This window comes from Ambystoma mexicanum, chromosome 9 (genome assembly GCF_040938575.1).
Source record: "Ambystoma mexicanum isolate Mex_15411 chromosome 9, UKY_AmexF1_1, whole genome shotgun sequence".
Taxonomy (NCBI): domain Eukaryota; kingdom Metazoa; phylum Chordata; class Amphibia; order Caudata; family Ambystomatidae; genus Ambystoma; species Ambystoma mexicanum.
In genome coordinates, this window is record NC_090931.1 from 780,357,836 (window position 1) to 780,381,387 (window position 23,552).

Here is a 23,552-nt window from a genome sequence, read left to right on the forward strand (position 1 = left end):
AGCACCCACGTGTCGACCTGAGTTTGTAGCACAAGTGCCTGGATGTCATTCAACAGGTCAAGTGTGAGGGGTAGAGGAGTATAAACCGTCATAATACCCCAGATCTCCCCTCTGCCCCCCAGCTCCCTCCCATATCTGCCCCAGGGCTCCACCCTTACTTCTTTAAGTAGAAAGGGGGTTTTCTTATGCATGAGCATCAGTACACCCCATGTCCCCCCGTGAAAACCCTGCATGGAACTCTGTTGCTTAGTTGGTTCTTTTGAAGAGGCGACATTCAGTCCAAACAAGGTGTGTTTCAGTCAACAGGGCAATATTCGTGGGCGTCCCTATTGGGTAATTGAAGCACCAGTCCCTGTTTGATGCCAGGGCCCAACTCATTAACATGCCACGTGAGTAGGGAAACCGCTTCCTCTTTTGACATTAAGCCTGCTAATGTGTAGTACAAACACGTTTCACCCGATTCCCGCCCCTGCCCCACCCCCTTGTGACCCCATGTTCCGTACCTCCTCCCCGCTGCACCACTGTGTACCAAGCAAAGCTGCCAACAAACACTCAACCGTTACGAAAGATAGCCCCATATAAATTGCTGTCCAGGGTAATTCCACCCACATCCCACTACATACCCCCCCAACCTGAAGCACCTGTAACCTGAAAATTGAACCCAAATGGCCCAAAACAACAAAAAGAAGCATCTGAGGGTGTCCTTCATTGCCACAGACATGAGCCCCCACTCCGCCAATGATCAGGTCCCTGTGGTGACCTCTTCTGGTCGGGAGTCGCGACTGTCTGTCCACAGTCATCCATGGTCTACTTAGTTGTTCACCGTTGTTGCTGGCGTGGGTTGCACCACCTCCTGCAATTCGAACAGGACTGGGGACTGGCCATTTTCCGGTTCACGTCTTGGTCTCCTTCCAAGTGGTCTTGTTGTGGATCCAGACAGAATGAGTTTACAGCCATGCACAAGCTTCCTTCGGGTTATAGAAAAGGTGTCACCCCCTCATGGTGCACCTTAAACTGTGCCGGGAAAAACAGGCGTATTTCATGTTTAGCAATTTCAGCTTCTTCTTGACTGAGTCAAATGATTGGTGTGCCTTCTGGAACTCTCTAGTATAGTCCGGAAAGAATCTGATGCGATAGCCATTGTAAGTGATGGGGCTGGTGGCTCGCCCCATCAACAGTATGGCATTGCTGTCCCAAAAGTTCAGAAGTCTAGCAATTGTCATTCATGGCAGTGTCCAGGGCACCTGGCGGCCTGTCGGGATCCTGCTCTACTGAAAAGAATTTGGACAGTTTCTTCGGGGCAAACAGTATGGCAAGCCACTGCTCCAGGAAGAGCTCCATACTAGGCCCCTCCTCCTTGTCTGACACCCCAAGGATACATACATTTTTGTGGCATGCCTTCCCTCATTGTATGTATTCTGCTCTGTTTTCCAGGTGCGTAAGTTTCAGGTTGACCACAGACAGTTTTTTCTCCAATTGTTTGATGACATCTTCCAAATCTGAGATCCCCTGCTTCGTCTCACCCACTCTCGAGGCCAAGTTCCAAAGATCTTGCTGTAGGAAGGATACCTCTGTAGAGAGGCCGTCTATCTTCTCCTCAACGGATGATCTAGATTCTCCAAATGCATTCATAACATTATTGAGGGAGATCTGCAGGTGCTGTGATCCTTCACCGATGTCTTCTGCCTCTTTTGTATGAGACATGTAGGTCTGCGGGGGCTCCCACAGCAAATAGGTCTATTCTGTTCTGTAGCATCACTTTTTTTGCCTTTGACCATTGTATGACCGTGGCTCGGCACCAGGAATGGATGCCCCGTCTCCCTGCCCACCACTACGATCCTTCATGGTATGCTCACTGTTCTGAAACACTCCAGGTCGCAAATTGGTGACTCGAGGGCAGTGGGGACTCCACCAGCTCCAGTGTGCGTCTGGCTGCCACTCTGCCACTTATCTGCACCTGCCGCTGGCCCCGACCCAGTGATGCCGGGATCTTATAGTGCCCCTACTAGTGTCCACCCGGGGGCTGCAAACGGGATATATCCAGCAAGTCTTCAGTGCATGCCCCACAATCTAGAGGGGGACACGACCCATCAATGCCTGAATCGCTCAGGTGCTGTGCAGCAGATCCCAGCACTTTGTAACACAGCTGGCTGCTGAATAGCAATTGGACACTGAGGTGTATCAAAACAGGCATTTCTCCTACATTTCTCTTGTTTCCTGACATAGTGAGCCGCAGTATTTGAGCACTGCTTCCTTGGAAGGGGTGCTGACTGCCTATTGTTCTCCTTTCCCATTGGGGCAGGCACCCGGTATGCCCCTGTTCTGCCTGTCTTGATCCACTCCTACCGGGGGGCTTGGGGCCAGACAACTTGTGCTGCACCGTGCTTGAATCCCTTGTTGGTGAGTTTGCCCACCCGGTCCCACTCAGCACGTTGGCAGGAGAGTGCGCTGTGCTTCAGGATGCCTCCTGTGGACCTGCCAGGTGTGCTCTTTCCCACCGGGCGCCCCGCCGAGGCCACCCACCATTCACACCTTCTTGTTCAGCGCAACAGAGGCCCGGCAGTTGGAAATGTCAAACACACGACCAGCACCCAACAGCAGGGCCCACAGCTGAATGTAGTATGCCTCCTACTGGCTGCGCACAGAGTGGTTGACGTTGCGTTCAATGATCCAGTCCTGGGGGGACTGGCTGGCGTACGGTTTGCCTGCTTCAGCCCACTATTCGCCAGCTTCCTACAGCTCCCACAGTCGACAGTCTGCAGCCCAAGGTGGCACCTTCTGCCACACCCGCTCAGTTCAGGCGATCAATCGCGGGCTTCACAGAACTGATTATCTTCAGGAGTGCAGCGAACTGTGGATGCAATCCTCCAATACCTATATATATATATATAAAAATCCCCTCTTAGTTTACCAGGGAACAGGATATATTTCAGAGGATGCTGGTGGCCGACTTAGCAGCAAGAGAGGCTCACGTCCTCATCAGCATGTTGCATAACCGTGCCCCCAGTGAACTCTGTTACTTCCTGTAGAAGACCGATGGTCTCAATCTAAACATCTGCTTCCTTGGTGTAACTTCTTCAGTTGGACTTTAGTTAAATACTGGAGCTCTGGATGCTGTAACCTTCCTTAAGCTTGACTGGAATGGAAGGCAATTTAGAATCTTCCTCTAGAGTAGAGTAGAATGGCAGTTTGTGGCAACTCACACAGCTTTCATTTTGCTAGAGTCTGTTTTCGTGTTCTACTGTGTGGAGAGGCGGATCTTTCTGAGAACCACTGCTAAAAACCCTAGCTACCCGCATAGCAGCACAGAGTAGCGTAGAGTGGTAATCTGTGCAGGCTCCAAGGGCTGCTAGGGTTGTCTTCCTCGCCTCAACCACTGTAATTTTACCACACAGAAATCACTGTAGAAGTGTCGAACCTGAGTGATACCAGCTGCAAACAAGATCTAAAGCTACTCAAGGTGGCCTATTGGAATTGAAGGTGAGGGGGTCCAACACATAGCGTGGAGTGTGGGGTGGAGAGGGTGTGTGTGTTGCTGCTGCTGCGGTACTGGCTCCCGAGGGGACTCCTAACCTACACAACCCCCCCCACCAAACCCCAGCGCAAGAGCTTAAAATCCACCTTCTGTTTGGTGCCTAAAAACTAACAACGTACTGAAGAGCCGGTGCTGGCAGGCATTTGCCTTTGAGCCGATCTCTTCGCCGCCACAGCCCCTGAGATAAGCCACTGTGAGCGGGGTCTTGGAAGAAGTACAAGAAGATCGCCCCTAAAGAAGGAAAGCTTGGTTAACCAGATGGGTACCCGCACAGGAAGTCAGTTTAAACTCCAAGGATCTGCCCCCTATGTTGGATGTCGGAATCCGAACAGGTGGGTTCCAAGCACTCAAACTCTGCCGTGTGTTTCACACCAATAAACCAAAAGCAAGCAGACCTAACTGACCATGAAATTCTACTTGCTGGTGAGGAAATATTTCCTCTGGACTCCAAAAATGTAGAGGCAAGTGCAGGAGACACAGAGAAACTCCAAGAGACAGTTCAAGACCCTCCAATGGACTGCCTGGGTGATCATAAAAGCTGGGAAAAGGAACTATATGCCAAGACCGTGGACAAGCAAGAAGTTACACAATCTCCGGTCCTTGACCTATGCAGAGATGATGAAGAAGGGGGAGAAGGGGCAGGAGACAATACCAAAACATTTCAGAGTCTCCAAACTATTGCAAAATTTAGGGAAGTGGCCTGCAAACTCTGCTCAAAATACAAGGGAATTATCCAAAGTAGATGCGAATGGTGGATCCACCACTTCTTCGCTGGTACTGCAATTATCTAAAGCAAAAAGAGGCATGTACAGTCCTGTAGCATCGACACCCTGTGCTGCTTTTTTTTTTTTACTAAGTTTGATCAGAGTAGAATGGAGACACTGCCACCTGGATCCCCAGAAACGGAACACTCTGAGTCACAAGAGAGACCTAAAATAATACATTGGAGAGAAAGGAGTGGGCCAATAAACAGAGCTTACCGAAGTGAGGCGCCCATAAATAGAAAAAACAGCAACTTTATTTGGCCTCATCCTATAGAGAAGAAGACAACGAGCCTCAAAGAAAAGAACCTAGTCTTTCATCGTCTACCTCTACTGTATCATCTCTAAATGAATCCGCTTTTTCACCAAACATCTCTCCAGTCAGGGACTTGGGAAACCAAAACCTGACATCTCAACTTCAGGGTGCAATAATGTCGGCCATGACTATCTTACTTGCCCCATTCATGATATATGAAATAATGAATGAGAACTATAAAGACCAGGCCACACTCTTAGCCATGATTCATTCTAAACTAATCTTGTTGGAGTCCTTCACCTCGACGGTCCAGGCACATCTGGATAGAGAAGCGGAGCGATCATCACAATGGCAAAATCGCCTGTGACCTGGCAACGGGTGCGTTGGTGGACAAGACGGCACTCGTGGAAGCAGTGTTAGATTCACAAAAATGGTTGTGGGTCTTGTTTGATTCCACAATGACATCTATCAAGAATTTTCCAGGACGCCAAGGACAGAGAAGGACCCCCTTCGAAATAAGACACACAAGCCCAATGTGTACCAGCGCTGACACTGAGAAACCCTTAGATAGCACTCGTGGATAAAAACCCTTGGAACTAAGAGCGAGAGGTCCAACGTATCCATCTACAAAAAAGGGTAGATCTGAAAAGCACTGAGAATGGTGTTTCGGAAACTGACTGCCAACCGGAGGAGCTGACTGAAGAAAGGGACGTCTCCCGGTAGAGAAACGGGATATAGTGCCACAAATAATCCTTGGGCCGAAAGCTCCAGTGAATGAACCATTGAAACAGCAGAAGACAGTGCCCCCAAGGGAAAACTTCACAATATTTTAAAAAGATTTAAAAGATAATTGTGAGAAGAAAATGAATGAATACAGGAACAAAATCAAAAAATAAACCTGCCCAAAATGGCTTGAAATCCAATGCAGCAAAAACGTTTTTTTAGAAATTTGAAATCTCCCCCACCGCTCGACAAACAGTTCAAAGTTGGCATAAATGGAGATAAGATGACAAACCAAATAAAATAAATGGAGAGAGATGAATCAAGAGCGCAACTGAAGTACGATCGAGCCCAGGATATACTAACTACTGAAACCGAGGAGCCCCTAGAGAATTCTTGAATGGAATACTCAGTATACTCTGTTGGAACAATCAATGAAGAACCCGAGGCTCTGGAAGAGATCAGAGACCTAGAAAACGCGAACCTTTATTCTTCGGTAGTTGAGAGCCCAAAACGGAAATTCAATCTAGCCAGCCGAAGGGGGTCAAATTCCTTACTATGGATGACAAAAGAAAGCTGGCAGATGAAAATAACAGGGAAATGGAATGAAGTAAGTCAAAAATGGGGCATAGGAAAACTATTGAGCAACCTAAGCTGAGACCGTGAATAAAATGCCCAATAAAGACTTCATTCTATCTTTGGAATGTAGGATCCAATCCAAAGGGAATCTAATTCTAAATAGAAGAAACGTTATGACCCTGCTCCATCATATTCCGACTCTGCGTGCCATATCTTCTGACAATATCCTGGTGGTGGAATTTGCCAAGGAAACTCGATTGGATTGGGTCCTCTTGCACCTCAGAACAAAACTGGTTAAAAACATTCTCCTTGAAGCAGCTGAAATGTTAAGACCCCTAGGATTCGATATAAAAGAAATCAAACAGACTATGAGTGGAAGTAGAGCTGCAACGAGAGGGGAAAACCACTCTATCCTGAAGGCAAGAATGTTAACAAGAAGTGTGAATGAAATTAAACAATCAAATCACTGACACCACTCATTAACTCATACAAAAATACCAAAGAAACCTCTCTTAATGTGGTGGCTAAGGACCGGGACACACTGTGACTTTCGCGGCAATGAGGAAAGAGCCCCAAAGAGTAGCACATCAGCAAGGCACATCGTCGGAAAAAGAGCCAATGGCGGATTGGACATGGTTGTCGGAAGCACTCTCTCATGGAAAGGATGCATAATGTGAGGTAACAAAAACCACAGAGGAGCTGAAACTAGGATGTTGGAGCACTAGGGGCTTTCATAATATGTTTTCTAATAAAGATACAGACTAAAAACGCATGACATGTTGTGTTTCCAGGAGTGCTGGCTAAGAGAACTACTGATATGTGATGGCTTTACAACTGTCCTCAACCCGGCCATAAAAGGCCTGAAAGGCAGAGCCCACTCTGGTCTATTGTCATTGATTAAAGTGGACAAAGACATTTGTGTCCTAGAAAATCAGACTCCAAATGCTTGGGTTCAAATGGTGGTATTGGAAATTGGGGACTCTGGAAGAGGGCGGCCAAGGTTGGAACAGCTCCTGAATGTATAATGTAACCCCGCAAAAATGAAAGATAGATTTTGTGGGATCTATTACCAATCTGATTGATTCAATAAGAGCTGAAAGTAATTTCGTCCACACAATACTTTGTTGAGATCTAAACATAAGATGTTGTGGAGACAAATTGAGGCTACCCGATCAAATAAAAAAACACCTAAGCCTCAGTTCCAATGAAAGGGCTGGCAGATGGATGACGGAAATGGAGGCCAGGGACCTTCACTTGCTGAATGAACAAACAAGGGGAGATATTCTGGCCAAGTACACGTGGCGTAATGGCCATGTGAAGACTATCATTATTTCTTTGTACCTTCAAATGTCCAGCAGGAAGTGAACTCCCTTGTCATCACTAAAATGGGATCTAGTGATCATCGCTACTGACATTATGTTGGAAACGAGTCCCGGTTATAAGACTCCTGACGACTAATATTAAGGTGTCTGTATCAGAGGGTCGAAATAGATTAGCGATCTCCACGGGAGAAGTTGTAAGAATGACAAAGCAATGATGTGAAGGGCATTTGGAGGGCAAAGGGGATCTGGAATACACACCTTTATTAGCTCAATTTGTGTTGAAGAAATTGGGTCATGGAACACCCAGGTACTCCCACAAATACAGCTATAATAAGGAATTGGTGGCGGTAAGGAAACAATTCAGACGCGACATTAGAGAATTGAAGAAACTCCCAGGGGTAAGTAGAGATCATAAACTAAAAGAAAGAAAACAACAGTATAAAAACTGGCGAGCATCATTTAAACATCAAAGATACCAGTTTGATTCAGAACAGATGATAAAAACACTAAGTAGGAAAAACATGCGACTAACCTGGGAATTAATCAATGACCGGGGTATCACCAGTGCAGATGGTGGGTGCGGCGGACAAAACATGGCTAGAACATTTTAAATCCCTCTTCTGTGCAGATCCTTTAGGGGCTGGTAATACTGGCCTGTAGGTGGACGGCCCATGGTCGTGGACGTTTGAAAAAAGCAATATCTTGTGTCTAATAGAAAAACTGAGTACCTCCAGAGTTCCGGGTCCAGATGGCCTTACCAATAGTATTTTGAGACAGAATCCTGAACAAGGGGCTAAATTTGCCTACAGGCTTTTCCGATTAATAATGAGGAGAAGGAGGGTCCCTCTGTCCTGGGAGACGGAAATAGTTGTGCCAATTTTCAAGAAGGGCGATAGGATGAATCCGAGGAATTATCGCCCTTTCACCCTCCTTGACATTTTGGGAAAGCTCTTTGCTTCACTGATACTGGGGCACCTTACGAAGTAGGCTGAGGAAGCAGAGAACCTAGATCCCAGTCAAACCAGATTCGTTAAGGGAGTTGGTACACCAGTTAACCTTTTCCTGATTAACCTCCTGAAGCTACAGGCCACAAGGGCAAACATTTAAATCTATGTAGCCTTCGTGGACCTGTTGTTAGGGCTGGCGGCTGGAATAGGCCTGTAGTGATTCACAGAATAGGAGGTTGTTTCTTTAAGAGTTGGTTTTCCAAGTTAAGATGGAGGAATGCTGAGCTTATCTGATTGGCTGGGAGAACAATGTGTTTGGGTACTTGGTTAGTGTGCAGGATTCTATAACTGCCTTTCATTCCCTAGAACCTCAGTGACAGGTTGTGTGTCAAAGTTTTCCTTAATTTAAGGCCTTATCCAGAGACCAGAGAAATCAACAGTAGCTGAGGAAATCGTTTTCTGAAGACTGCCGGTGGGAGCGTTACATTTTGTATACAAAGAAATCTGAGGAAGTAATATAATCTCACTAGTTGTTCAAAGGTAATTTAAAAAATATAAGAAACTGAATCTATATTTAAAGAAGTTTAAGCTGAGAAGTTTGTGGTCAGCAGCTACAGCTTTATTCTATTGTAAATACAGGGATTTCCCGCCGGTGGTAATAGCGCCGAAAATCGGCAAATTTGGCACAGATTTCCCCCCAGCTAAGAGTTGGGGGGGAAATCCACCAAGGCATTGATCTGGCGGACCCTAAATGCAGTGGTAATAGCGCTACCGCCGCATTTAAGTGTTACCGCCAGACTTGTGATGAGGCCCTGTGGGTCTTATACGCAGACTATTTGATCCTGTTGGATAAAACTTGGAAACCTACATGGAAAAAAACGATCTGTGTGTAAACCCAAAAATATCTAGGGTCATGATTATCAATCCTGGTGGTTGGGTGAACAGAAGCAATTTAAATTGGCAGATGGGGTAATAATCCCTTGAGAAAACAGATATGATCACTTACCTGGGAATGTGCATAAACCAGAGTACAATCGAAACTCCTTGGTATCAGAGCATAAGATCAAAAGCAAACAACTTAGCATGCCAAGTCTTAGTCCTTCACAGCAGAAATGGAGAATTTTCTGTGATACGTGTTGTGACCTTCTACTCTATGACATACGGGGCAGAGACTGCTCTGAATCTACCCTGTCAATCATGGGATGTTCTCGAAGGCTTATTTTGAAAGAGAGTTTTGAAACTGCCAAGGGGGACGCCTCTTGACCTGATCCGCTTTGAGCTAGGTCTATATTCCATGTACGCAGTGACCCTGTGGACGTCGCTGAGCCTGTTCCGCAAGTCCCTGACAGCTACGCAGCCCTCCCCCACACTAAAAATACTGGGGACTGTAGAAAACAAAAGAACATAGTGGCCACTGGATTATTGGAATCACAAATGTGTCAAATGTCTACTTGAATTAAATGTAACTGTGGAAGACCTAGTAATGAGCCCAAGTAGAGTTAAGAGGAAGGTATACGACGCAGACTGGATATTGACGCAGACAAAAAGGAGCACATATTCATTGATGAGAGAACATGTTGCAGAAAGTAGAGCTTTGAGAACGTTGCCAAAATACCCAATTAAGTTCCCATGTAGGACATATAGGAAACAATTTATGAGAGTGTGCCTAAACCTCTTCCCAACTATGGAGGTGTTGAGAGCATGAAAACAAATAGATGACTCAGACGTGGCTTGTAGATATTGTGGACAAAAAGACCCAATTGAGTCTCTGAAGCATCTAGTAGTTCACTGTGTGGGTTAGAAAAATAAGAGATCAATTCACTTGGGCAAGATGTTGGGGGCAGTAGACTCCTTGAGGGCAGACGAGCTGTGAAACCTGGTTCGCTTAGGAGAAAAACCAGCACAGGTCTTTGCCCTAATCAGGCTGATTAAGGAGATTTTTAAAACAAAATGTAATGAGGGGTAGCTAGCAGAGATTAAGGGAACGCCAATCAAAAATCCCATTGGATAGGGCCGGAATAGGGGGTAGCGAGTTCGCTTCCATGTCCCTTCTTGAGTCAGAAATCATGAGAAAAAGAGACTTTAGATGAGAAATTGCTTGGGATTTCTCTTTGATGGTGAAATGTGCTTCCCCCAATTTTTAATGCATGAAAGATTGTTGTATCATGTACCATGCGTGTAAAATGAAGAAGAAGAAGGATAGGGGGAGATTGTGGAAAATTGTTAAAGATTTAATTTATTTCATAAAACCAATAAAAAAATTCAAATAGAGAATCGTCCTCTAGATTCCAAACTACCTCACAAACCCCTCTGAGCCAATAATTGCTGATCAATATGCCCAACATTTTGGATTGGGACCACTCCAGTATCCTGAAAGACAATGGGCCTCATTATGTGAACGCGGTAAGGGTTTATCGGTACCGGTAAGGGCACCGGTACCGGTAAACCCTTACCGCCCTACTATGAGGCCCCTTTGCCGGACCCAACCTCAACGGCTGGTTTTAGCAGCCGTTAAGGAACGGGCCCGCAAAGGGACCTTGGTGCTAATTACGGTACCGCAATTTGCGGTACCGTAATTATCTCCTTCCCCATTCCCATTGAGCCCTATGGGAGCAGAAATGGGAATGGGGAAGTGCCTTGGTAAATGGGGAATTACCGCCCCCGCTCACACCTTGGAGTAGGGTGGTAATTCCGCCATCCACCAAGGTGGACACGGTAAAATACCAGCGGCAACCATGGCGCTAATAGCGCCATGGTTACCGCATACCGTGTAATGAGGCCCAATGTCTTTCTTTGATTTATTTCAGTCTGGGTACCGACCTGGTAGGGGAACTGAATCAGTCCTGAACTCTGTGCTTGATGACCTGGCTCGCTTGATGGCTTGGGGGGTGTCGGCGCAGTTGTTATTTTAGATCTGTTGGCTGCGTTTAGACAGTGTTGACCATCCCACTCTGATCTCCCAGCTTGTCTGCCGGGTTGTCTGGCAGAGTCCTAGACTGGTTTGTCTCCTTTCTCGCCTACCGTTCACAATCAGTTTCACTCCCTCCTTTTCGCACCAGCCCAGTCTTACTATCCTGTGGTGTCCCGCAGGGGTCTGCCCTCTCCCCAATCCTATTCAACTTGTATATTAGGCATCTTCTGGCTCTCATTCACTCCCATGACATCCGCTATTATTCCTACGCTGACGACACCCAAATTTAGGTCCGTCTTGACCTTAATCATGCCAATATGGGCAGTTGGTTTAGGTTGTGTCTTCAGGAGATCGGGAATGGATGTCATCTAATTGGCTCAAATTAAATGGTAGCAAAACAGAGGTATTGGTGGTTGGTACCACCTTGCCTCTTCTTTATTGGACCAATGATTGCTGGCCGGCCTCCCTTGGCCGTCTCTCGGTCCCTGTGGCGTCCGTAAAGAACTTGGGGTTGTTATTTCCTCCTCTCTTGCGATGGACGCCCAGGTAGCGGCAGTATGCAATAGTGGATATTTTAAGTTGTGTATACTCGGGAAAGTCCTCCCGTTTGTGCCGGAAAAATGTTGTGCTCCGGTTGTAGCAGCACTCGTCTTGAGTGGACTAGACTACTACAACTCATTGTATCTTGCCCAGCCCCACTATGTGATTCATCGGTTACAGTTACTACAGAATGCTGCTGTCGGAGCTATCCTTTGGCCCCCTAATGGAGCCCACATTACCCCTCTGCTGAGGCAGCTCCACTGGCTTCCGGTGGACAAGAGGATAGTGTTCAAATCCTTCTGCATGGTACATCAGGCTTTTAATGGCCTTGGGCCGGAATATATCCAAGAAAAGTTCCCCCATTACATACCAACACGGTGTCTCCGCTCACAATCTGCTTTTCTGGTCAAGGTTCCCCCGTTTTGCGCTGACCCGTACCGGTGGCCGTGCCTTTTCGGTGGCTGCCGCCAAGGCCTGGAATGCTACTCTCCCTGCCATTGATGACTGTTGATCACCTCACCTTTTGGTGTATGCTCAAAACATTTGTGGTTTAATTATCTGGTAGCTCTGTACTCATCCTAGCGCCAGGGTGCCTTCGGGTGTTTGTGCACTCTATAAATATGTCTAACATAACATAACATAAGGAAAAGATATACTTGCCCAGCATTACCACCCCTTAACAATAAACTTAAAACTCTTCACCTTTCCTGTGCAAAGAACTGCTCACCCTAACCCACAACTTCCCCAGAAGGGAATACTTAATGGGAAACTGACACCTATATACCAACACTCCCCTAACACAGTGGTGTGGGAAAAAAACCATGGTATAACAAAACCCTTGGAATTCACTGAAAAAAACGTTAGTGTTAAGATGGATTTCTAAACTTTAACCTGGTGGGCAGAAGTTTAGGAGGCGACCCTACTTAAATGGAACAGTGGAACCTTCTGGGCAAACCAGACGAATCTATGGTAGCTTGGCAGGCAGCCAAGACTAAGTCTCAGGAGGGGTAAGAGTGGTCGGAAGCCCGCAGTGAGCGCACACAGTAAAACTCCACAGATTACTCTTAGACAGGTGTATATCAAAAATACATTTTTGATATACATTTATACAGTTTGTTCTAGGCACACTTGTAGCCAGTAGCCATTTGTTGTCAGTAGCTAGGGCCGAAGGTCCTGGCTAATGGGTCTGATACCAATTTATCGTGGCCACAACCGAAGGCCATGGCTAGTGGCCTGGTATTGCTGTAAAAAATACAGTGGACACAGCTGAAGGACGTGGTCACTGGCCATGGCTGAAAGGGCATGGTTAGTGGCTTGGTAGTGTTGTAAAATATAAAGTGGCCATGGCCAGTGGTGTGGACAAAAAACATGGTATAAAAAAACCCTTGAATTCACTGAAAAAACGTTAAAGTTTAGTTAAGTGGCCCACATTTTTCGCAACAAAACCCCTGAAATTCACGAATTTGGGAAGTGGGTAGCGTTTTAAACAGAGTGGGACCGAGCAAAAAGGCTGGTAGTGTTGCAAAATATATAGTGGGCTAAAGGCCATGGCTAGTGGCCTGCTAATGTAAAATATACAGTGGGTACGGCCGAAGGCAGTGGACACTGGCCATGGCTAGAAGTTTGGTAATGTTGTAAAATATACAGTGGGCACGGCCAAAGACGGTGCTCGGCCCGGGCTAGTGGGCCCGATACACATGTATAGTGGCCACAGCCAAAGGCCATGGCTAGTGGCCTGATAGCGTTGTAAAAAATACAGTAGACACGGCTGAAGGCCATGGCCACTGGCCATTGCCGAAGGGCATGCCTAGTGGCTTGGTAGTATTGAAAAATATATAGTGGGCATGGCCGAAGGAAAAACAATATGGTATAACAAAACCCTTGAAATTCACTGAAAAAACGTTAGTTAAAGTTTAGTAAAGTTGCTGTTAGGGAGGATTCTCATTTCTGTGCTAATTCCCCAAGACCCCGAGCTCTTTTGCTGGACTTTAGGACTTTTAATTTTTAACCCTGGAGTGAGTGAGCCTTGTTCTCACTCTCTCATGGGTTTTGATCTGATTTGGATTATGTGTGTCCTTTGTTTTTGGAGTCTGACAAACTCCATAGGCATCTACTTTTTGTATGGTGACACACAGCACCTTCAGTGCAGTGCCACAGAGAAATCCTTTAGATTTCTCGTAAGGTTTAAATAGCTTTTCTTAGGTGAACTACTGTTTCCAAGACTAGTTAAGTGAAATTACTTTACTTACATTTTTTCTTTGTAGGTCCAGCACACACCATTTTATGTGGAGTGCTTGGGGGTTACTTAGGTGCCCATTTTGCTACCTACTCATGTAAACATTTTTATGTTACCCTCACTACTTTAAATGTCTGGTGGCAGTGGTTTTATTTTCCTACCATTGTTCTTCTCTACCGCAGGGTGAATCCTCAGCTGCAGTATAGCACCTATGGGTGACCATTATGTCGAAATGGGCCCGGTCTTCTTTTTTCGCCATTTTTCAGTTGTTTGGTCTTTCTGGGGTTTTACTCTGCGCACCAAGCCAGGTTTGAGCCCTTTGTTAATTTTTCCTTTGGCGGGCTTCAGTACTGAAACCCGCTTCTGGCTCCAGTGTGTCTGGAAAGACAGGAAGTGAGGGAGGTTCCCAAAACTCCCCTGCCCTTTGTCTCCAGTGTAACCTGAATGCACCCAGTCCTGATTGGCTGGCTGGCTGTCCAGCTGTGTGAGTGACAGCTAGGCTGTGCATGAATGGGAGAAACCTGCTTAAAAGGGGATGGTTCTTAGACTGAAGACAGAATAGACCACTGGGAAGAACAACCCAATGAAGAAACTGTGGACAAAGCTTGCTGCATCCTGCTGGACCTTCGAATTGCCCGGTGAAGACCTGCTGCTGTGCTGAAAGTCCTTTATCTGCACGACAAGAGAAGCTCCGGAAATGATAACTTCTTCCCTGCGGTTAGTGGGACCAACTAACCCGGAGATGAACTTAAACTAAAGCTTTTTCAGTAAATATATATCTATAGATGTATAGATGTATTATTTGGCTCCCAAGGACATGGACATCTTCAAGATACAGGAAACCTGTACATAAAACAAATTAATATGTTGGAGAAATATTACTAAAGCTTTTAGCAGGACCTCTCAGCCTATCTGTTCAGGTACAGGAAAGTGACAGAGGGTAGGTGGACCTTTCCCTACTTGCTCCTGGCAGGGCATTTTGGGTACTTTTAGGCAAGGTCTCAAACTGAAAAGGAGGATATTTTAGGAATTTGGAAAAAAAAATATCCATTTAAAATCGCATGCGCCTCTTCATGTGTTCTATTGCTCAGGCCCCATGCTCGACATAGAATTTGTTAATGTGAACTTAATATGATGATTGAAGAAAAACACATGGGTATAAAATTAGATTGCAGAACAATTACCTGACTCCTTCAGAACACAGCCAATGCTTGATATTTAACATTATTCTGTTTGAAATTATTCCAGCGCAATATTGCACTTCATTCAGCAGTTTGTAACACTCACCTCTTTTATAAACTGGTAATCATACACAGTGAATTCTTCAGGGAATGGGACAGTTAATGGCTTTAATGGGGGCTCAACAGGATCTAGGATTTTAAACTTTGTTCGTGATTCTTCACTGAGCGGTCCCAATGTTATTTCGCGAAGCAATTTGTCAAATTTCAGTCGATCATCCTCTTTACAACTGGCTCCAATAGACCACGTAATGGAAAATAGGAAAATGCCCTGCGGTTGAAACAGAAAAATGATGAATGAGAAAACACTGCATTTCTATTAAATGTAATTTACCAATGTAATAGAGCTTGTTGCAATGGCACACAGACTGGTTACTTATCTGCTGTTCTTCTTCCCTGAAGTTTGAGTGGGCACTTGCACTCAATATTGTGTCTAATTCTTACCATGATAGTTGGGATCAAGAAAGTCAATCTCATAACGAATACCGCTGTGATAATATTGTGTCATTATCCACTGTGTGTTAAGTGTCATCAAACAACCTGTATGGCGCCAATTGAAGAACTTTTTTAAGCATGCAGATTGGGTGAGGGCCAAGTGAAGGAAACTGTACTGCATGTACAACTTCATGACTGGGGAGTGCCAGGAGCATCCAGGAATGTGTAATGGAAATACAAGCTTTGCGCAAAAAAGAGGCATGCACATATCAGTTGCGGGAATAGCTCACTAAAAGGGCAGGGGAACTCACTGATGGTTAAATAATTTTAGGTGTTAGACTTGAGACAGTCCTAAACAATTGAAGTTTAAGTAGACAGCATTTAAACGATAGAGATAGGTTACAGGTAAGTATGGCGGGTTTAACATTAGATCAAGGGACTGTAAACAGGCCTCAGAGCATGCATGCTGCTTTAGTAGAAATCAACCTTGCACGTTTTAATTTGCTTAGCAGCCACAGGGGCTGAAAGCACATTGCAAGACTACATGTTCCCAGGATCATATGAGAGGGAAGCAATGAACAACTTATGATTCTTTGGAGGTCACAGAACCGAGCTCAAGGGTGCAGGGGTAAGGCAGTGAACAGAACCTCATTTAATAATTCACCATATTAGCTATGGAACTGGCCTTCTGCCAGGTTTAAAAGCACCCATGGCAGTTTCAAATTGCCCCTTAGCACAACGCAGCCTGGAAAGCAGTTCCAAGTGTTCTTAAGATCCAACATTAAAACGGTAACTTGTCCTTGGTTCAATACTCTGCCAGTGTCATGATGGGAAGTTTTCCCATGTAAAGCGGATGGGAATCATCAGCGGCAGAGGACTAAAGATCCGCTGATCATCTCAAATGATCAGCGGATCTTTGTAAATATCAAAAGAGCTGTGCAGTGCATGTAGGGGGCACGGTCGAACGAATAGAGGAGCAACCACACTCTCGGTATGCTAACATAGGGCATTGCTGTTAAGGTGGTGGGCTTGTGCAGAGGGCCATTGATATATTTTATTTGTATCGCTTTATTTCCATTCATATTGAATGTGAGAGTGGAACGTGAGGTGTGAGAGGGCGGGGCCTGTGGAGCAGGCCAGTGTAAATGAAATAAGGTGAATGAGTTAATCGGAAAGTAGAAGATTGAGTAGGTGGAAGTGAGTGAATAAGGAAAAAGAAAAAGGGTAAGATGAGGAGGGATGGACAGCAGGATGCCTACAATGTAAAAATGACAGATGGGGACAGGACCTGGAAGAGGACGAGCAAGAGAAAACGCTGCATCAGATTGGGAGGACAGTAGTGACAATGACAGTAGGTATGATTAATTGCAACTCAACTCATGAGGACAGAGAAAGGAGGAGAAAGGAGCAGGAAGACAAAGATAGGGAAAGAAACAGGGAACTGGGGGAGTAGGCTACGAAGAAGAAAAGCAATAATGGCGGCAGTAAAGAGGCCACAAAGGGGGTGGAAGATGCAGACCATGAACTCAGATGCCCCTTCTTCAGAAGGCAAAAGGGGCAGTACAATATGTGCCCTGGCATACTATGGATAGGGATACTCTGGTGAACAGTCTACTATCACTAATGGCAGGGGCCAGCAAGTGGATGTACGTATTTGAATAGGAGATGGCAGGGATACCTTTAGCGATAGGAGATATTAAGAGCTTGCTGGCAGTATTGGTAGAGGAATGAAGTGACAACATTTGTCAGGAGCAGGATATGTGGGAGTGAAATTGAGCTCTAACATACATGACGGGGTACCTTTTAATAATTACTGAGCTCACGTCTAGAAGGCTCTGAGGGAGCTTTATCCAGAAAAATCAGATATGGCCTCAATATTAGTAACACAAATAAAGCCAGACAAGGACCTTGCAGAATACACACAATCAATACAAGAGATGTGGACCCAAGAGAATAAACAAACATCTTAATGAGGGGACTCCCCACGGACGTACAGGCTTCCCTAGAAAAGGTGATCGGGATAGAAGCAAAAGGATGGCTCGAAAATAAGGGCAACTATTGTACATTATTGCAAAAGTAAGCATGAAAGGGACAAAGAGGCAGTAGACAATGAGGTAAAAGCAGAAAGTAAACTTGTGCAGAATAAACTGGTGAAAATAAGCATGGAACGGGCACTAATTACAGGACCTGTCAGTGTTCCATCCACCCAACAGGGTAGGCTTCCAGTGACTAAAGTAGTACAACAGGGGGAATATATTACAAGTTACTCACCGTACTGACTAACGTACTCTTAGTCCATAGTCCCCTTTCCTCCATACTGTATGGGCGTCCCTCGCTAGGGACGGGAGACAGAATCTTTCACCAGAAAAACCTTCTTCCCTTTTAAATTTAGAGGCGCGCGGGGCTTGGCCCCGGGAGCATGAGGCTCCCCTGACTCTGCCCACCAGCGCCACTCCTCAGTCCCCATTGAGGCGTCGACAATATTACGATTGCCTATGTGACACCAGTTATATTAGGGGGGAGGATGGTGCGACGTATGGAGGAAAGGGGACTATGGACTAAGAGTACATTAGTCACTATGGTGAGTAACTTGTAATTACTCTTACGTCCCGTCCCCTTTCCTCCATACTGTATGGGCGATTACAACTGAATGTAGCCCCAGGGTTGAGAGGTGACCCTCAAATAAAAGTTCCTTAATACTGCCTGCCGGAATGCTGCGTTTGACCTGGAGCCGGCATACCAACAATAGTGCTTGCATAAACTGAGGGAGTGACCAGAGCGGCCGCCCTGCTGATGACCTTCCACGGCACGTATCTCTTGAAGGCGACCATAGTGGCCTTGACTCTGACCAAGAGGGCATACATGCTTGCCGGAAGTGGTTTGTGTTGCCCCTCCCAGGCCTCCTTGCGGAGGCCACCATCGACCTTGATATGGAGGCCTTGGAGCCAGATATCCTGGCCCTGAACCGCCGAAGGTTAATAATAGAACCTCAGACCTGCGGATGCTCTTGGAACTATTCAGATAGAACTTTGGCACTAGTCTGCAGTGAAGACAGCACAGCACCCCCTGAGCAAGGTCATTAGGGTCTGCAAAGAAAGTAGGGAGTACCACCCCCTCATTTAGATGGAACGCAGAGACTACCTCAGGTAAGTACACGGAAGCATTCTGAGGACCACCCTGTCCCTGTGAAGGGTAGTGTATGGCTATGATCCCCTCTGGGCTTTGGATTTCGCTGACACAGCATGCCGACGTAAGACCCACCAAGAGGGATGACCTTATGGTTGCTAGCCTGATGTCCGCGGACAGCATTGGCCCAATGGGTATATGCGCCTAAGCGCCCAACGCTATGTTGGAGTCCCACCCGAGGTGTGTGCTGAGAAAACGCCCCAGGGGCCTCTGATGACTGATCTTGACCTTTGAGGGGAAATTTCTCTCGGAGTTCGTATCCCAGATGAGACCCAGGAACGTTAGAGTCTGCCTGAGCTCCAGCTGTGAGTTCTTGAGATTGATGGAGAATCCCAACTCGTGTAGTGGAAGCATAAGGGCGGAGGCAGAGTGGGGGACTGCCTGTGGAGACCTTGTCCTGATGAGCCAGCCTAGGCCTGGAAAGCTGTGGGGACCCTGGGGACCCTCGTAGGGATACCACGTGAGCATCTAACCTGTACAGACCCTGGGGTCCGAATTGAGGCCACGGGGTAGAACTTAGTATAGGAAATAGAAGCCCCTGATCCTGACCCTACGTAAGGATTGAGGTGCTGCAGATAGGCACATGAAGGTAAGACTCCTTCAGATCCAGGGAGCACATCAAGACTCCCATGCACCATGTCTCAGCAAGAGGTGCTGGGGTAACCAATGTACCACAAAAACCCTGAATAGGAGCCCAGACCATGCTGAGAGGCTGGGACTTCCTTCACTGCCTGCCTCTCTTCGTACAAGCTAATGTCCGCCCACAGAGTTATTGTCCGATTGTGTGGGAGGGGAGGAGAGAGGCGAAGGAGGGATCGGTAGGCGGTAGCCAGAGGACACTGCAGAGAGGATCCAAGGGTTTGCGAACCTTGTGCGCCAACATGGCCTGCGTCTTGCTATATGCCTTAGGGGTGCCTTAGTGAGGATGGAAAATGATTCCGCAGCCATGGCACTGTTCCTCCTCTTATCAAGGTCCTAATCCGTACTGGAATGGAACAGGTTGCTCACCCCCCGAAGGGAAGGTCCAGTATGCGTTCTTGGGCGTCTGGGTTGAAACTGGTCACCCGTAGCGTGGCAGTCGTGTCAATGTGCGCCACGGTGGAATCCATTATGTCCTGCGCAACCATTTTTGGCCTCCGCCAGCCCTATCGAGCGTGCCTGGTGCTGCACCAGAAGAGGCAGAGGAGTGTGACAGAGCGCAGACAGCAAAGGGGGGCGAAGGGGTAGGGGGCCCTTCCAGCTGCCTAAACTTGGCGCCAAGGCGCCTGTTGGTAGGCTGTGCCGAATGAGGTCTGAGCTGTGCTGACCCGAGTTGGCTGTTGAGAAGGAGGCTGTGGGGCTGCCAAGGCCGTTGGAGGCATGAGAGCCGGTTCTGTAGGTACTGGCATCGGCAGCTGGAGCTGCAAAGGAGCCAGAAGTGCTGGAACCAAGGGCGGAGTGGCCGTGGGTGCTAGCGACAGAACCGGAGGAAATATGTCCCTGATCACCTCCCTGTGGATGAAAGCCATCTGTGCTGACCTCATGAGGGCCATGGCTTCTCAATAAAAACCTTTCTTCACAGGCTGGTGGAGCGCTTGGAGGCGCGGCGCCTTGAGGGTGCTGGCCCGAACCCACTCTGCCTTCTGTCTGCAGGGTGTATGGGCCCAATGACAATTATGCCGTGGGCCCCTTACTTAGTGAACAGCAGCACCACCTGGAAACTCATTCCCCTACCTGTGCCCTGAAAGGGGATGGTGTCGGACGAGCCACCATTTTATCTGGCCCGGCGGCCATTTTGTCGGCGTTATACCTCATGCCTGTGTCGGGGTGTTTGCCGCGTTGGGCCCCGCCTCTTCAAAGACTCCTGGCGGTGGTGGTTGAGGCCCACCCTGCACTTCAGGATGGGATCTGGTAGGCTGATTGCCCTCAGCGAGGTCACCGGTAGTGCTGCGGAAAGGCGCCCCCTCAGACATCTGTCTGGTACTAGGTGGTAGTCCTTGGGACCCAACTCCTGTAATAGAACCCTGCAGCCCCTCTGCTAGGTCACCGGTAGGATCTCGGGACCCCTCGGGCCAGAGTCCGTTAGCTGTAGTAGCAGCCTTGGTACGTGCACTTGTCCTAGAACCTGGAAGGTCCCTCGCATGCTTGTGCCTCTTGAACTGAGACAACTTTGCTGAGTGCGTGGTGGGTATAGGCGCCGCCTCGGACATCCATCCGGTACAAGGGCGTAGCCTCTCAGGTGTAGACCCGGTATTTGAGCCTCTTGGCTCCTCAGAACAGTCCCAGTTAGGATCACCTGAACTCTAGGCCTGACGGCTGGTAGCTGTGGCTGCCTTGGTATCTGCCCTGGAACCAGGACCTGAAAGATCCTGGTCCTGCCCTGGTACCAGGACCTGAAAGGTCCCTCTTGCTCTTACGTTTCCTGTGGAGGGAATCGCTTTTGCGTGGTCTGTAGTGCGTACAGGCGCCCCGTCGGACAACTGTCCGGTACCAGGGCGTAGCCCCTCGGGTGAAGACCCAGTACGAGGACCTTGCAGCCCCTCAGCGCAGTGTGCGGTAGGCTCTGGTGACCCTTCGGCCTGCCGGACGGTAGCTGAAGCAGCCTCAGTACCTGCACTGGTACCAGGACCTGAAAGGCCCCTCCCGCTCCTATGCTTCCTTGGAAGGAGTTGCCTTTTCGGGGTACGTGGCGTGTACAGGCGTCCCCTCGGACATCTGTCTCATACTAGGGCGTGGCCCCTGAGGCGTAGACCCGGTAATAGAACCTTACGGCCCCTCAGCCCAGTGTCCCGTAGGATCTTGCGACCCCTCGGCCTGACGACTGGTAGCTGTAGTAGCCTTGGTACCTGCTCTGGTACCAGGACCAGAAAGGTCCTGGTACCTGCCCTGGTACCAGGGACCTGAAAGGTCCCTCCCGCTCCTACGCTTGCTGGTGATGGAGTTGCTTTTGCGGGGTACATGGTGTGTGCAGGCGCCCCCTTGGACATCTGTCCAGTACTAGGGCGTAGCCCCTTGGGCGAAGACCCGGTAATAGAACCTTGTGGCCCCTCAGTGCAGTGGATCCCTCAGCCCGACGGCCGGTAGCTGTAACAGCCTCGATACCTGCCCTGGTACCAGGACCTGAAGGGTCCCTCCCACTCCTATGCTTCCTGGCGGAGGAGTTTCCTTTTGGGGTATGTGGTGTGTACAGGCGCTCCCTCAGAGATATGTCCGGTACTAGGGAGTAGCCCCTTGGGCCTAGGCCTGGTAATAGAGCCTTGCGGCTCCTCAGCCAAGTGTCCGGTAGGATCTGGCGACCCCTCGGCCTGATGGCCGGTAGCACTAACAGCCTCGGTACCTGCGCTGGTATTAGGACCTGAAAGATCCCTCCCGCTCTTGCATCTCCTGGGGGAGGAGTCGCTGTTGCGGGGTATGTGGTGCATACAGGTGCCCCTTCAGACCTTAGTCCAGTTCTAGGGCATAGCCCCTCAGGTGTACATCCGGTAATAGAGCCTTGCGGCCCCTCTGTGCAGTCACCGGTAGGATCTAGGGACCCCTCGGCCTGACGGCCGGTAGCTGTAGTAGCCTCAGTACATGCACTGGTACAAGAACCTGAAAAGTCCTTCCCGCTCTAGGTGCGGATGAAAAAAGCACCCCTACCTTGGGACTTGATGACGAATTCCCTCAAGTCATCTGGAGGTAAAATTCTGAAGAGCTCCGTCCACCGGGCTATCTTCAGAGCATGTGTGTAGGCGTGTTGCATGCAGTACAAGACTCCCAGCCGTGGTCGGGGCCAAGGCAGTGGAGGCAGAGAGCATGGGGGTCAGACGTAGAGAAGAGCCCCTTGCAAGCAGAACACCTGCTGGAGCCCGCAGATGTCGACCTGAGGAGGAGCGTGGTCGCCAGAGGACAGAGGTATCTGCATAAAGACAAGAAGAAGACAAAAAGGAAACACTTTTCCGGGGAAGAACATGTGGAATTACAAGGCCGGAGGCCTAACCCAGGAGCGCTGGTGAAAGCAGTCTGTTCCCGTCGACGCAGAAAAGAGGACTAGGGAGTGGCACCGGTGGGCGGAGTCAGGGGAGCGGGGATTCTCCTTTCTAATAGATACTGGAGCAACTAGATCCTGTATAAAAGAAGGAGGGTTCCCATTATCCAACATGAAATTGGACATGCAAGGCTTTTCGGAGACTATCCAAGCAGTTCCTCTAACAAAAGATGTACCACTAACAATAGGGACGCAGCACATTGTAGCAACACTATTATATTCAAAAGACATGCCCATTAACATCTTGAGAAGAGACTTGCTAAGCAAACTAAATGCCACAATTTCATTTTCGGAGAAAGGGATGGTGTGCAGCATTCCTGGAATGTACCCGACTAGGGTGGCAGATCTGATACAGGCATACTACTCACATAGCACACTGAGAGGGATACCTATATGCACACAGGTGTTTTTGTACAGGGTCCAGGTACTGATAGGATGGGAAAGGCAGAAGTTTCTTACCGTAACTCCATTTCTCCAGCATTGGTATCTTCCATAGATTCACATGCTGTGAATATTCCCTGTCACCAGGCTGTGAATCCCTGGTTACTTAAATTTTTATACCTTTCCTAAGGAAAAATGTTTCACAACTTGAGTGTCCTACTCATATCGTTGTGGGTGCTTTTGGTCCCTACCAATAGGACGTTGAGTGCATAGCTCCACCCCAGCAGCTTCCCCTCAGATTTTAACCACTGTTGCTGGAGTAATAACTCATACTGAGGGTGTTTGCCTGGAAGGGAAGGCTGGAGGGCGCATGTGAATCTATGAAAGATACCAACGTTGGAGAAATGTAGTTACAGGTAAGAGACGACTCCCTTCTCCAACATTGGATCGTTCATAGACTCACATGCTGTGAATCCATTTTATAGCAGTATACATGAAA

General features: G+C 47.9%; 1 protein-coding gene across 2 annotated transcripts in view; it reads right to left on the minus strand.

The window, feature by feature from the left end:
- Nucleotides 1–23,552, minus strand: part of DNAH7 (dynein axonemal heavy chain 7) — a 1,167,586-nt gene that overhangs the window by 583,035 nt on the left and 560,999 nt on the right. For both annotated transcript variants that reach the window (XM_069615701.1, XM_069615700.1), the window contains one exon: nucleotides 15,095–15,316. In XM_069615701.1, the coding sequence (XP_069471802.1) occupies nucleotides 15,095–15,316 (222 nt within the window). The remainder of the gene's footprint in view (nucleotides 1–15,094; nucleotides 15,317–23,552) is intronic.